Source organism: Oryzias melastigma, linkage group LG8 (genome assembly GCF_002922805.2).
Source record: "Oryzias melastigma strain HK-1 linkage group LG8, ASM292280v2, whole genome shotgun sequence".
In the NCBI taxonomy this organism is placed as follows: domain Eukaryota; kingdom Metazoa; phylum Chordata; class Actinopteri; order Beloniformes; family Adrianichthyidae; genus Oryzias; species Oryzias melastigma.
Genome location: NC_050519.1, coordinates 24438977 through 24455041, shown reverse-complemented (window position 1 = coordinate 24455041; position 16065 = coordinate 24438977). Strand labels below are relative to the sequence as shown.

Below are 16065 nucleotides of genomic sequence, written 5' to 3'. Positions count from 1 at the left end.
TGTGTAGCCACAAACAGATACAAGGCACGGTTTGATCCAACACAATCAGAACGCTGTGACTTCTGTGACCAGACTGAAACTCTGACACACTTGTTTGCACAGTGCAACCGCTTGGCTTCTCTTTTCAGCATCTTGACTGCATGGTGTCTCGGGTTGGGAGAGGTGTTTTCTCTCCCCCTCTTTGTGTACGGGCCTGTATTTACAAATGCAAAAAGAAAAAGAAATCAACTGTTGAATTTCCTATTTGCTACGGCTAAAATTGCAATCTGGCTCACCAGACGTAATCAGGCAAACTCTGAGGGATGTGCTGATGTCCAACAGATGTTTTATGCTCTTTTAAGATCACGGTTACGCGTGGAATATGCTTATTTCAGAGTGACTGAAAGGCTGAAGGAATTCTCCCAAACCTGGGCTGTAGAGAAAGTTTTGTGTCATGTGACTGCTGATGGGGAACTCCTTTTCTCCTTTTGAACCCCAGAGTTCATGTCATCATTATTTCTTTTCTTTTATCATGTGGGTTAATTTGTAAATATTGGAATGGTCCAATAAAGGGCATTTTAAAATCAAATCAAAATCTTCTCTTCTCTTCTCTTCTCTTCTCTTCTCTTCTCTTCTATTCTATTCTATTCAGTTGATGCAGTACCAGCTCCAACCAGCTGGTGGAGCTGTTACCACAGCTTATGGTCCGGCAGAGAGCGGTGCGCGGGCGGACGTGCGCGCCATCCAGCCGTGTCTGCTTACAGCTCCAACATGGCGGCGTCTGTGTTCCCCGGCGTGCGGCTCCTCTCCATCGGAGACGCAAATGGAGACATACAGCGGCATTCGGAGCAGCAGCCGCTGCGGCTCGAGGTGAAGAGCTCGCCGGACGCGGCCCTCATCAATCTCTCCAATGGTGAGTGTCTGGAGGCCGCAGCGGCTCCTCGAGGCTCGGCCTCGGTAAATCTGCGCAGTGCTAACGCTCGCGCGGCTAACGCTGCATGGGTTAGCCGCGCGAGCTATCCCACATAAAGAAAGCGCTCAGCCCCCCGCGTGGACCGCGGGGGCTCCCACACTCCCGCGCGGTTCGTGTTGCGTTCGGCTCCGGCCGCGCTCAGCCACGACTTTTCGCGCCCAGTGAGAGTTTAGAATTGAGTCAACCTCCGGCGCGGAGCGCTCGCGGGAACGTGAACGCGGCTCAGACAAAGCCGACGGCCTGTGTGGACCGGCACGCACTCCGTACGTGCACGTCTACGGCGGGATTAGTTTGGGATTTCCCCCCTAAACGCCCCTCAGTCCGGTCCGGCGCGCATCTGCTCTCCCCGGTAGGAACGGCGTCGTTTTTAGCTCGGTTTTGCCGCTGTGTGTGAGTCGGGGCGGGGAGGGGGCACCAGCGGAGCCGCAGCGGCTTCGCGCCGGTCCGCAGAACCGCCACGCGCCCGCTGGTCTGCAGAAGCGGACTTTCGGTCCATTTTGGCTGGGTTCAGGTGTTCTGACGGTTCCGATAAGTTTCAAGGGGACCCCCCCCACACACACACACTTCTGCATTCATCTTTGTTCTCATTGGAACAATAGCGGGTTCCCGCCGGCCCGACCCCCCTGCGAAGCCCCCCCCCTTTGGTTCCTCAGCATCGCAGATGTAAACAGAACCTCCTCTACAACCGTGTTTCAGCCTTTTCTGAGCCAAAGTCCACTCATCCGGACAGAAAGACAAACATCACAACTAAAAATGTGGAAAAGAGAAACTAGTCTGGATTCAGGCGGCAGCGGTCCTCCAGGAGGTCTGAACTATCACACATGTCCCATTTCATTTGGGGGATCATCGCTTTAGTTATTATTAAAGGTGTCTGATGGCTACGTTTCTTTTACTTTATTTTTTATTTTTTTTTTATTATTTTGAGTATTGGTCACATTATTTTTATTTTTTTTTAATAACATGAACTGTTGGAGCACACGTGTCAAAGTCAAGGCCCGGGGGCCGGATGCGGCCCTCTGGGTAATTCTATCCGGCCCTCCAGATCATTTTATTTTATTGTTATTAATGACCCGATGTTATCTTGTGCTCATTTCTAACTTGTATAATTTTGACAAAATATATTTTTATGGAGAGTAAAATATTGAAACTTATTTAAGGTTTAAGTTGATTTATTCTGGTATAATATTCCTGCATTTTTGTTATTCAGAATTATGTTAAAAAGTTACAGTTTTTAAAGTTTTAAAAATTGTCATTCTGGTAGCTTTTTGAACTATTTTGGTACTTACTAAGATTTTTTAGGCTATTTGGAGTTTAGCTAATATTTCAGCTACATGCTAGCTGTTTTGGCTCATTTAGGTTCATAATGAGTTCATTATGTTGAAAAGTTACGGTTTTAAAGTTTTAAAAATGTAGTTTTAGAGTGTTCATTAAATGTTTATCCTGTTTGACCCGTGCGTGACCTAAGGTGTGTTTTAGATTTTGGCCCCCTGTGTGATTGAGTTGACACCTCTGTGTTAGAGGTTGTGTGTATCATAATTTTCTTCTGACCCAGAAGAAGTGCTGCTCAGTTTTACGCCGGGCGTAAAGCGACAGAGGATGAAGAATTCAACAGATTTAGTGATTAGAAGTGATTTAAAGAGTTCCGATGACTTGTTGCATGTTCTGTATGCTGTGGTTATCTGAACAGATGCTAGTTTGTTGTATTAAAATACTACATTCCTCCTGTTTCATGAAGCTAAATAAGCATCTGCAGTGAATGTATTCAGTCTATTGTTATCTATTGCCTTATTGTGATTTACCCCTCAAGATGAAATATCGTTTTTTTCACATTTTTCCCAAAAGTGTGAAGAAGTTGCTCTATATAATTATAATTGTATCATTTTATCATTATTATTATTATTATTCGCACCTTTTTCGACTGCTGTGATTTACAGTATGAAAATCACGGTACTTGCATGGAATCTTTTTTCCTCTTTCAAAAGATCTTGAAGTCTAAAATAGAATTTGTCCTTCAACCAGACATTACTAGGAAGAGGACTTGGACCAAACCCTGGAATCTCTGCCTTTGTGCTCACAAACCTGCAAGGAGAACTTACATGTTTACCTCTGATTTCATCAAGTAGATACCAGAACAGACCGTTGACTTTATGTGAGAACTGGTCTAAGTGACTCCTCCCACCTGGCGTTCCTAACTGGAAGTACCTGCTGGTTTTGAGAAGCCAAAGAAGTAAAGTTGTTACTCGGTCATTCTTGCTTGACATTTGCATGATGCTTTTTCTGCAGTGCAGGTTATAAACTGACCACCTCAATAAAAAGGTCAACGGTTAACAGCAGTGCAGTAAGTGGTGCTGGCACAGTAACCCAATGCATCATGGGAGATGTAGTGAAAATGCCGTTGGACTGATGCTAGACAGACTCTCTTTCTAGATTAATAATTGGATGCACTGTTTACATAATCCGACTCCGGATTCTGCATGAAGTGACACTGATAAACATTCTGTTGAACCTGAGACTTTTTTAACCACGTCGACACAAGGGAGCGAAGACGTTAACCACATCTGATTGGTTAGACCAGGAGTGTCAAACTCAATCACACAGGGGGCCAAACACACCTTAGATTGAACATTTATGGAACACAGAAAAGCTACATTTTTAGAACTTTAAAACTAACTTTTTAACATAATTATGAACTAAATATATAACATAACCTGTGATAATACTAGTGTGAATGCTGGAAGCTGAATTTGGCCGCTGAAGATGCTAGTGCTGATAGATGAAGATGCTGAAGCTGATAGCCAGCTAAAATATTAATTAAATACCAAATTAGCCTTAAAAACGTAGGTTGTGTCCGAAATCCCGTCCTAACCACTAAAAAGCTAAATAGTGCGGGACTATAGAGTGCCTTGGATTTTAAAGGCAACTGGGACACGATGCTCACTACTTTTCCTTTCGCTTCTCCAGACGCCGGATACGGAGATGTCACCAATTTCACAAAGTCTTTTTATTTATGACTCTATCATGTTCTGATGATAAAATGTGGATGTTTATTATAAAAAACTCTAATGTAAGCTGGATCCAGTCTGACAGGCCTCCAGATGAAGGTTGTTCACAGTGATGGAGTGACTAAAACTGTTCAGGACGACACTAGAATCTCATCTGTTTTGGTGTCTGTCGCTCAGCACTTCTTCTGGATTTCTTACTGACTTTTAACTTCTAAAATGTGCTTTTTTCAGTGTTAAACCACTTGATTGCATTCTTAATTTAAACCTGCAGTCATGACAGTAACTAAAGGGCTGAAGATGCAGACTTACTGTACGTCTGTGAAGCAGATAATACTGCAGCCCGAGGAGCAGGATGGTCCTCACAGCCCAGGAGGAGCTGATTAGTCGGCGGAGTCTCGTCTTTGGCTGCTCTGACTAGGGCTGGGTTCATAAAATTGGTTGATTCAAATCAATTTAAGCTTAAGAGATAAAAAATTGATTTATAAGAAATAGAAATCAATTTAGCACAAAAAGCTAAAGTCCGCTAGCTTGACGCTAACGTTTAATGGAATTTCCCATACGACACAAATAATGCTAACGCTCGGTCGACCTAGACATACGTTGTTGACTAAATGAACATCTTTATAAACTCACAGACATGAATTTTACAAACTCTTTCAGCAAAATATTTTTAAAGTAACTATTTTTGGTCTAAAACAGTTTTTTCCCTCATTCTTTCTTCTTCTTCTGGAATAAAGTGTAATGCTATAGCGTGATCACCACCTAGTGTCCAAACTGAAACGTCCTCCAGGAGAAGCAGAACAATGTTTCCAATGTTAATGATCTGAACATTTTAGTTAGAACTTCTCCTTTAGAGAATCCATGTAACACTGGATGATATTAACAATCTCATTATTTCACTGATACATTTACAGTATGTGAACTGGATCAGATTAATATAGATATTTTCAAATCATTTAGTAGATTATTCATGCATTTCTAAATAAATGTGTATAAATGTGTAAACTGAAAATTGAATTGAATTAAAAAATTGATTTAAAAAATCAGAATTTAATCGATTCAGGCTCTTGTGAATCGAATCGTTTCTGGAAATTATCGATACCCAGCCCTGCTTTGACATGATCTTGGCCCACTTGGGTCTTTCTGGTTGATGGTGTCGTCTGTTTCCAGAGCTGCTTTTTGTCCAGATGTTCTTGACCTCATCCGTGAGAGTCACGGTGACTGTGGATTTCTCCTCACAAACAGTGTTCAACGAAAGTCTGTCCAAACTGCAGCACATCAGACACACGTCTGTTTTAGAGAAAACAGCTGAAGCTCTGGTGTGGTGACAGCTTTTCTAAACTCAATCCAATGAAGTGATCGAGGGTTATCCATGGCTGGTTTGATTCTGTCTGAGCCCTCTGCTCCACCTACTGCCCACTTATACCATCTCATATCTGTCCTGGGGACGCTTTGCAGAAGAGCTCGTCTTTGTATGTTTAGCTCATGTAGTTGTGTGATTGCTTAATCAGCATTCACACTATAGTGATTCTTCTGCTCCTTTCTGTATGTTTTTAGCACATAAAACTCAATCACACTTTCAGTGATTTCATCAATCTTGGTATGAAACCGTCCAGCTCGTTCAGGACATCACTGCTGGTATTTTTGGTATTTATGAACTTTATAGTTCTTGAAATATTGAGCAAAATATGACTAATAGAAAATGAATGAGAAAGTCTTCAAATTTCAAAATATTAAGTAGATTAGAAACAAGACTTTAAATATTTTCATGTAACATGTTTTAATCTTTAGAGTAATTAAAAAAATTGGAGTTTAGCTTCTATTTTAGGTTGTTTATTATTTTAGTTTTGATTTTTGCTTCTATTTGAGCAACATGAGAATATTTTTAACTATTTTGTTTTCTGAGGAATTTTAGGCTTGGAGTTGAGCTAGTATTTAAGCAACAAGCAAGCTTTTTTTGAATCCTCTGATGTTTTTGGAGTTTATCTCATATTTTAGCAACATACTAAATAGTTTTTTTAAATTAGCATGTATGAGAATTTTTTTTAGATAATTTTACCACACATTTTTCAGAAATTAGATAAAGTTCAGCACTCTTTGATAGTTCTTTAATGAAATTTCCAGTCGTTTAGCAAATGTAACATTTTGCAAATAGCTTTTGTATTTTCATCAAATCCCCTCAGCCTTTAAAGTAAATTGGGGCACCATTTCCAGCAAAAAGCTTCAGTGACTACTTTCAGCAAAAAGCATTCACTCTAGCATTATCACAGGGAATGCAACTTTTTTTATTTACAAATGTTTTTATGAAAACACAAACTGCTGCAGGTATCAATCAGACTTTAATTCCCAACACTTGATTCACTTTATTTTTGGACTCATGGAAGGATTGGTTCTTCAAGTCTTTACCATCATTCACATCCTTAAAAGAAGCAAAACCACCTCAGGAAGGATTGTTGGATGAATTCATAATGTTTTGTTTGAAACATAAAAGTTTAGTTTTATTGATGTTTATAAGACTCATTGATCAGTCGGTAAGGTTTCCTGACTGTAGAGACCAGTCATCGTGATGTCATTTCCTGTCAACAGCTTAATAACCAGCTGGAAGGGTTGAGGTGACGGCGGTTCTCTGCTGCTCTCAGCCCGGCCTGTGAAGTGGCTGCAGACCTGCCAGCTTTGGTCAGCTGTGTATTGTCCACTTGAGCGTTCCCTTTTCTGCCCAGGAGAGGAGGCAAGTGTGTTCAAGTGTTCGATTTCCCGTGACACGGAGTGCAGCCGCGTGGGGAAGCAGTCCTTCATCATCACTCTGGGCTGCAACAGCGTCCTCCTGCAGTTCTCCTCGCCCGCAGGTGAGTGAGCGTCATGTGATGGCAGGTGTGAAGTCACGACCTCAGTGCTGCTCTTTACCAGAGGAGAGGACAGCAGAGGTACGAGTCAGCATTTTACCACAGCAGGGTTAGAAACATGACGCTGCACTCAGGGATGTGTTCGTCAGCAGGCAGGGAGTTGAAAGACGTTTGAGGCTAAAACATCTTCAGGTGCTGCTGACCTTCAGCTGCTTCACACATTACTGCAGTGAGGACCATGACAGACGGTGGCCACCTGCGGTTGGCTGAAAACGGCGGCTCCAGGTGGGAACTCCTGTGCAGAGTGACCAAAACCAAATGTTTTTGCAGACTTCCAGTCGTTTTATAACCTCCTGAAGAACTGCCGCGGGCATCCTGGAGAGCAGTCGGTGTTCAGTGAAAGAACAGAGGAGTCTTCTGCTGTGCAGTATTTTCAGGTGAGAGCACCTGTCCTGAAAACATGGAGGACCCGTTGGTACTGTAGATCACAACGTTCACGTCTGTTCAGCTTAGAGCTGCCACGATTAGTCAACTAATCGACTATTAAAATAGTCAACGATTAATTTAATAGTTGATTAGTCGTTACTTTATATTATATGGAGTCAGAGTGTAGTAAAGTTGAAAATTATAATAACATTCTACTAGATTTATGGACTATTTTAGCATTTATTAAGGTTTTTGGCTAATTTTGAGTTTTTCAGCTACATGCTAGCTATTTTGGCTAACTTAGGCTTTTTTCGGATTTTTAGACTAATTTTGCATTTTATTAATATTTTGGCAGGCTATTAGCTTCAGTGTTTTTAACTTTTAGCTTTAACCATTTCAGATATCAGCACTATCATCTTCAGCCGCCAAATTCAGCTTCCAACATTCACACTAACATTATCACAGGTAATTCTATATATCTAGTTTTTAGTCAGTTTAAAGCTAAGGATGGTTTAGATGTGTGCTTTACATCCAGTTTGCGAATGACCCGATTAGTCGACTAACCGAAAAAAAAGTGAACTATTAAAACAATCGTTTTGGCAGCACTAGTTCAGCTGCATTCTTTTCCACAATAAGGTCCAAATATTCTTAATAAACTCGTGCTGTCTTCAGACTGGACACATGTGGTCCACCTAAAGTGAACCAGAGTTCATTTCCCCGTATAATCGGACCCTGATCCAGGACCAGGAACTGCTCTCACATCCATCTTTGGAGGTGGTCTCGGTTAGTTTCTAGTGGGGCTGAACTTATGTTTCAGTGGTTGACAGCATTCATGAGAGGAGTGGGAGAGCACCAGAGCACTGGTGTGAAGCTGGATGATGGAGAAGGTCCCCTTCTGTTTTGACCTCTGCCCTTTCTTTTGTTGGTAGTTCTACGGGTACCTGTCCCAGCAGCAGAACATGATGCAGGACTATGTTCGGACGGGAACCTACCAGCGGGCCATCCTGCAGAACCACACTGACTTTAAGGACAAGGTGATCAATAGAGATGAGGAGCTTCTGAAAGCATTGAAATTTGAGCTTCTGCTGTCCACGTTCCTCCTGTCAGAAGCATGTGTAGCTCCTCTAAAGCTGCTGCTACTACTCTAGCTAAGGCTGCTGCTGACTGCTGCCCCCTGCAGGTGGTGCTGGACGTGGGCTGTGGCTCGGGGATCCTCTCTTTTTTCGCGGCCCAGGCCGGAGCCAGGAAGGTGTACGCAGTGGAGGCCAGCACCATGGCTCAGCACGCCGAGGTGCGTGGTTGTATTTCCTCCTGCTGTGAAGCCTCTCCAGGCTCCTCATGCTGGTGACCTCTGGCTGACAGGTGCTGGTGAACAGTAACCGTCTGGGAGAGCGCGTGGTGGTCATCCCAGGGAAGGTGGAGGAGGTGACGCTACCTGAGCAGGTGGACATCATCATCTCAGAGCCCATGGGCTACATGCTGTTTAACGAGCGCATGCTGGAGAGCTACCTGCACGCCAAGAAGTTCCTCAAACCTAACGGTGAGCGTGGAGGAGGCTGTGGTGAAGTCATGTCAAAACGTATAAACTATTTCACATTTTGTGGGGTTGTATTGAATCCATGAATCGATTTCTTTTCCTACAATCCAACCAGATCAATCTGAGGAAAACTGTTAATCGACCTATACCAGTATCAAAACGGATTAAGTTTAAGGTTTATTTTATTATATGTGCACGTGAGCAGGGTCCATCCCAGCAGACACACAGGTGATGCAGCAGAAAGTGATCAACCATCATTCCAGTCTTTGAATTGATCAAAGTCATGTGACCATGCAGAATGTTCCAATAATGATTATCCTGATGTGGAAAAACAACTTTATCAAACTAAAATGTGAATTTGACATCCATTCTTGTTTGTTTGTACACTGCACTATATTACCAAGAGTCTCACCTGCCGTGGCTCACATATGAACGTCCTATCGGCCGGCTCCTTAAGTGTTGCAGACTCCTGCTTCTGTCATGTTTGTTTCTGTCCTAACATTTTCCCCTCTGAGCATGTCTGACGCTCTGTCTCTCAGTAATCCAGTGTCTGCTATCTTCTGCAGCCGAGTTCTGCTGTTGACTGTTGACTGTACCTTCCAGGTAAAATGTTCCCCACCATCGGAGACGTCCACCTGGCTCCGTTCACAGACGAGCAGCTCTACATGGAGCAGTTCACTAAAGCCAACTTCTGGTACGGACAGGGGGTGTGGCGGGGGGGATGGGGGGTTCATTATCACGCAGTCTCAACACCAGATGTTTGCTGCATCACAACTTTATGGTGTTCCTTTACTACAGAGGTGTCAAACTCAAGCACACAAGAGGCAAAAAGTCTAAAACACACCTTAGATCGAACAGGATAAACATTTACTGAACACTCTAAAACTACATTTTAAAACTTTAAAACCATAACTTTTTAACATTATGATGAACTAGATAAATACCATTACCTGTGATAATACTAGTGTGAATGCTGGAAGATGAATTTGAAGCTGAAGTTGATAGCCAGCTGAAATATTAGCTAAATGCCAAATCAGCCTAAAAAAACTGAAAAAAGCCAAAATTAGCCAAAACTGCCAGCATGTAGCTGAAATTTTAGTGTTATTTATTTAACCAGGAAAAAAATCCCATTGAGATCCACTGATCTCTTTTTCAAGGGAATCCTGGTCAAGAGGAAGAAATTACACACACCCGAGACACGTCATAGAATTAAAATAAATATAATGAAATAACACAGACAAGAAGCAAAGTAATTATTAAAAAACAGTTACAGGTTAGGGATTTTGTTTCCAGGTCCTTCACAATAACATCAAACTGAGGCAAAGTGGTGATCTTTGAAATCTAAATTGTTTTTTGGAGAAAGACGTCGCGAGTAGACACCCTGAGACCGGAGAGCATGAGGTCCATCTGATCTACACTAAAGAAACACACAATAAGAAGTCTGAGGACTCCCTCGTATATATATATTAGCTGGAAAACTGGAAAAAAGCCTAAATTAGCCAAAACAGCTAGCATGTAGCTGAAATATTAGTTAAACTCCAAAATAGCCTGAATATCTTAGTAAATACCAAAATATTCCAAAAAGCTAGCTGGATGCCAATTTTTAAAACTTTAAACTGTAACTTTTTAACATAACTATGAATAATAAAAAGGCAGGAATATTATTCCAGAATAAATCAACTTAAACCTTAAATAACTTTCAATATTTTACTCTCCATAAAAATATATTTAGTCAAAATTATACTAGTTAAAACATAAGTTCAAGATAACATCGGGTCAATAATAACAATAAAATGATCTGGAGGGCCGGATAGAATTACCCTGAGGGCCGGATCTGGCCCCCGGGCCTTGACTTTGACACGTGTGGTTTAGTCTTTCAGTACGTTGGCCAGAAAGTGCAAAGCAATAATATATTTACCTGAAACACTTTTGACAATAGACCGTATTTTTGAGGGACATATGAACTCCTCCCCTTTGTGTTATGCATGCAGTACATTCCAATGAAGGACACCAACACTTGTTTTGTCCAGTAAATAATAACAGAAAAAATTATTGTGAGAGACAAAGAAAGGTTTCTTTGGTGTATTTCAGTTTACCAGAAAAAAATATATATTTCCGTAAAAAGAACAAAAAAGAAGAAAACAACACTGTCACTATAAATCAGCACTAGAGAAACTAAAAGGAAGAACACCTGGTCATGAGCTGGATATATATATATATATATATATATATATACGCATCTCTGATGGTCTCTGGGAGCCGGGGCAACCGTGGGGGAGGGCCGGATCTTAGTTTGGGGAGCCCTGCTTTAACACTGGAGCTCCAGTGTTTCTGTTCTTTGATTTACTGTAACTTGTCAAGCATTAACATGATCATTCCAGTAGATTCTGAAGGAGAAAACCGTCTAGAAACGGTTGAAAAGTTACAGTATGTTAAAGATTCTGTGTTCAAGCGTCAGCGGCGACGCCTCAGGTGACCCATAGGGGGCGCCCTTTTGTGTGGCATTGTCCTTATTTACCGTCACAAACCAAATGTCCTGGATTCTGGAGCCAATGAGCTGAAAAGCCGTCCGTTCATGCCTCTCAGGTATCAGCCCTCCTTCCACGGCGTGGACCTGTCGGCCCTGCGAGGAGCGGCCGTCGACGAGTATTTCCGGCAGCCCATCGTGGTACGTGTCTGTCTCAGAGCTGCTGTAGAGCGGAACATCTTCAGGGACTCACAGAAACCTTTCTGCTTCCTCTCTGCAGGACACCTTTGACATCCGCATCCTCATGGCCAAGTCGGTCAAATACACAGTTAACTTCTTAGAGGCCAAAGAGGAGGATCTGTACAGGTGAGCGTCTGCTGCTGTGTCTTGGCGCTCGTTTGATTTCCGTTGACGTTTGTCCGTCTGGTTTCAGGATAGAGATTCCCTTCAAGTTCCACATGATGCACTCAGGCCTGGTGCACGGTCTGGCCTTCTGGTTCGACGTGGCGTTCATGGGATCTGTGTAAGTGAGCGGCTGCTCTGCACCTGCGCAGGTGTCTGCCGGCGCTCACTCAGACGTGTCTCGCGTTCCCCCTGCAGGATGACGGTGTGGCTGTCCACGGCCCCCACGGAGCCGCTCACTCACTGGTACCAGGTGCGCTGTCTCCTGCAGTCCCCCCTCTTCACCAAAGCCGGGGACACGCTGTCTGGCACCGCCCTGCTGGTGGCCAACAAACGGTACGTTCCTCCAGGCGGGGCAGAACCTCCACCTGACGCTGCAGTGTTTTTACTCATAGCTGTGCGCTTGCTAACCACTTCTGCATAAAAGATACAATTCTTAAAAAAACTTTGGACGGGATGACTGAGGGATCTGTTGATACAAATCTATCCAATCATCTCTTCTCCACAGACAAAGCTATGATATCAGTATTGTGGCCCAGGTGGACCAGACCGGATCGAAGTCCAGTAACCTCCTGGACTTGAAGAACCCTTTTTTCAGGTAAGTTGAGGCTGCGAGGAAGCCGCCGGCGTGTCCGCTGCACCCCCGGCATGCCTCAGCCAGCAGGTTTCCTCCCTTCTGCGTCCAACAGCTGTGCTTGTCTGCAGGTACACAGGCACCACCCCCAACCCCCCTCCTGGCTCACACTACACCTCCCCATCTGAGAACATGTGGAACACAGGGGCAGCCTACAGCATGGGGCAGGGGATGGCGGTATCAGGTGAAGTCCCTGAATCTCTGCAGCCAGAGCCCACCTGTTCTCTAGAGAGAGATCTGTAAAGACCGCGGGCGACCCACTGCCTGTCCTGGGGGGTCGACATCATTCCCTTCTCAGGCTCGAGGCTTTGTGGATCCTGGAGATCAGATCTTTGAGGCCTTTCTTAGTGCAGGAAGTCTGCAGATGCTGTGGGTCTCACTAACAGATTTGTGGGGTGGTGCTGGGGGGGGTCATTACCTCAGAGCAGCTACAGGGAAGCAGGATCTTTGAAGAGCTGAACATGAATCTGTATCTGAACGCCGTCTGTGGGGTTAACCTCAGCTAATGTAGAAAAGTTTTCACTTCCAGGTAAGCAACCTGCAGGTGTGTCCCAGTTTACGTCAAGAAACGAGCTGCTGCTTTCATCGCATCAAACTTTACTGGGACTCTCTGACTGTACATGAGAACTGGACGGAGTAACCTCTCCCCCCTCACATTCCAAACAGGAAGTACCTGCTGGCTCCAATGCCAAAGTCCAGTAGACTTGTATAGAGCAGGGGTCCCCAAAGTACGGCCCGCGGGCCGGATACGGCCCACCTCCACATTTGGCCCGGCCCCTGAACAGTATCAGAGACGCGTAATTTATTTCCCCCAATCTTGCTTGAGATTGTTTGCTAACAGTGGTAGCAAAAATGTTTTGATAACACTGTATTGTGTTAGCTAACAGTGTTTTGCTAACAGAAAGCTCTAATTCTGTTAGCCTACAAACCGGCCCCGGCCCCACATCAGTGAAGGAAAAAGTTATGTGGCCGTAGCAGGAGTAGTTTGAGGAGCCTGCTATAAAGAAATAAACAGTTGTTACTCTGTTAGGCAGAAGAACCATTCTTGATCTGATACATTTTTTAACGTTTTCTTGATAATCCTGATTTTTTTTTCTGTAGTTTTAAGTTATTTAAGTTTTAACTGGACCAATCAGATACCTCAATAAAAGTAGGCGGAGCCTCCTGGCCCCACATCAAATGTTCACAGCGCTTGATTTGACAGATTCTACAGAGAATGCTTCCAAAGCTCACTCCTGATTGGTGGGAGGGGTTGACTCCCACCAATCGCTGCTTACTGACGTCTTCTGGCTCCAACATGGCGCCGTCCGTTTCTTAAAAAAATGCTGACTGAATTGACTTTGTTGGTCGGAGCTGGCAGTAAACCATGTTGTGTTCTCCATCCATGTTTGTTCACCACTTGCTCACAGACCTTCAGGAACACCAGGGTTGTGTCAGAATTCCCTCACGCTCCCTAACTAACCTCTAAAAGACGATACCGCCCAGAACCTTGGATTATAATATGAATTGGACACAAACTCACTACTTGTTTTAAGCAGTAACTATAACTTCAACGATTTAAATAAAAAACCTAATAAACATGAACAATTTACGAATAAATTATTTCAAAGAATGGGATTTACAGACTTTTTTCAGTTATGTCTCACAGAGGAGATGCACCTAAGAGCAAAATGTCCCATGAACTCTCAAAGCCACAGGGTGTTCACACCAGGACTATCCTCACTGTACACTCAACTCAATGCTCCAGGATGCTGCTAATAAATGCTGTCAGGGATTCTGTGTAGATTATTCATCTGAACTGCTGTGTCCATTGGAGGATAATCAGACTCTTTTCCCTGTTGCTTTGGTGTCATGTTTTCCTCCGATCTTGGTTTGGTTGTGAGTTTTCTTCAGTCTGACTGCTTCACTGTGGTTCCTCCTCAGGGATGCCTGCAGCATATGACCTCAGCACAGTCATCGGCAGCGGCACCGCAGCGGCCCACAACAACATTATCCCCCTAGGTATGAACCCCAGCTCCCAGCATGCATCTGCTTCCTGTGTGGTTCTGTCCTGGACAGCAGACTGTCTCCACCATTCTGCTGTCTTACTGAGAGTTTCACCCCCCCGCACAATCACACCCAGTACCTGCAGAACAGAAACACACACACACACACCACCACCAGCCAAAAAAAGAAATAAATGAACATGACATCACAGTAGGAAAAAACAAACAAATGGGGCCGAAATCTCTAAAGGCGAATCAAAAGTATTTCAGAACACCTGTGTGGGTGATGTCCAAAGGAAGTTTTAAAATTATTATAGGAACTATTCATTTATAGTTTTCCCTGCAGAATGTAGATTTATGCTAAAGTATGTTCAAATCAATACCCAAATATTTGTTATTGTGCTCAGAGAGGACCAAAAGTTCATTTTGGGTTTCATAGTTCTATTTATGTTTAATGACAGCACAACAACGTCGTATTTGATGACGTGCTGTATTATCTTGGTGCACGTGTCACAATAAAAAGATAGAATATAAGATTGTGAAGTTTAGTTAATAATTCAGTTTTTCTTTAGTAATTAACATTTTTGTCGCAACTTTTAACAAAAGCTCCAGAAAAAACACCAGAAAAAAAAATCTAAATTGTGACTTTAAAACCATGAATCAAGTTGAATTGTGGTGTGATTGCATCATTACATCCTTATTTATGGAGGGATTTTTGTTCTACCATATAGCAAACAAAAGTCACCGTTTTGAGATCAAAATGTTCTAAGTTTCAAACAAAATGTGAAGTGTTAAGGAAAAAATCATAATTTGCTAATAAAATAGTTTAATATTTGCTTTCAAAAACATATGTTTGTGCCGCCCCAAAAAGCCTGCTGATTGGTCTAGATCCTATCCAATCAGGCGTCTCTGCCTCAGCCAGCTGTTTGGGGTGGTGTAATGTTAGGAGAAGGTTTTGAATGCAAAATCAAAGAGGAAAGCGAGATGAGGCACTACACATCTAAAAACCTTTATGCTGTAATCGCAACAATATTTTTTTAAATAAATAAGTTTTCAAATGCAAAAAAAAAAAAACTTTTTTGAAAGCAAATATAACATTTTTATGTGCAATTTATGATTTTTTTTTCTCAACACTTCGCATTTTGTTTGCAACATAGAAACGTTTGATCTCAAAACTTTGCTGGCAATCTGGTTTCTCAAAAATCCCTCCATCCTCAGTGCTGAGTGTCGACTCATAAATCCTGGATCCCACGTTGACCTGGGAGAGGTGCTTAAGCAGCAGACGAGCCTTCGGGGACTTGGGGGTAATTAAGACGTGTGCAGAGCTGCAGGAAGACTGCTGATGAAGCTAAAGGACCGGTTTGGATCTTGAACGTGGTCCCACGCTCCTCTGCAGGTGCATGCAGATAAACTGGACTAGCATGTCTTTGTCTGCGCGGGGTGTACAGTTTTTGTGGGGTTTAAACCTCTGCCGTTTCGTGTCGGTGAGCTCCTTCCTTTTCGTCTGAGGACAGGCTTCACCGCTGACTCCTCTCTCTGCTTGCAGTGAACACAGGGATTGTAAACCACACCCACTCCAGGATGGGCTCCATCATGAGCACAGGAATCGTTCAGGGTGAGTCCCCGTGATGGAGGCGTGTCCACTCAGCTGTCCGCTCGCTCACCTGCTCTCTCCCGTCTCCCAGGAGCCACCACTGGTCAGTCGGGTCCCAGCAGCAGCGGTACCTACTATCCCGTCACCAACCAGTTCACTATGGGGGGTGCTGCCATCTCCATGGCTTCGCCTATGGTCGTCCCTGGCAACACCATGCACTATG

At 43.4% G+C, this 16065-nt stretch overlaps 1 protein-coding gene across 1 annotated transcript in view; it reads left to right on the top strand.

Annotated features, from left to right (window-relative positions):
* Positions 1-686: 686 nt before the first annotated feature.
* carm1 (coactivator-associated arginine methyltransferase 1) overlaps positions 687-16065 on the top strand; it is a gene marked incomplete in the record, with an annotated part of 17006 nt that continues 1627 nt past the window's right edge. The window contains 16 exon segments of the mRNA XM_024271862.2: positions 687-892; positions 6675-6800; positions 7128-7234; positions 8153-8257; positions 8404-8514; positions 8586-8763; positions 9364-9454; positions 11347-11428; positions 11508-11593; positions 11661-11750; positions 11828-11965; positions 12138-12227; positions 12335-12447; positions 14187-14264; positions 15795-15863; positions 15934-16065. Coding sequence (XP_024127630.1) covers positions 751-892; positions 6675-6800; positions 7128-7234; positions 8153-8257; positions 8404-8514; positions 8586-8763; positions 9364-9454; positions 11347-11428; positions 11508-11593; positions 11661-11750; positions 11828-11965; positions 12138-12227; positions 12335-12447; positions 14187-14264; positions 15795-15863; positions 15934-16065 — 1738 coding nt within the window.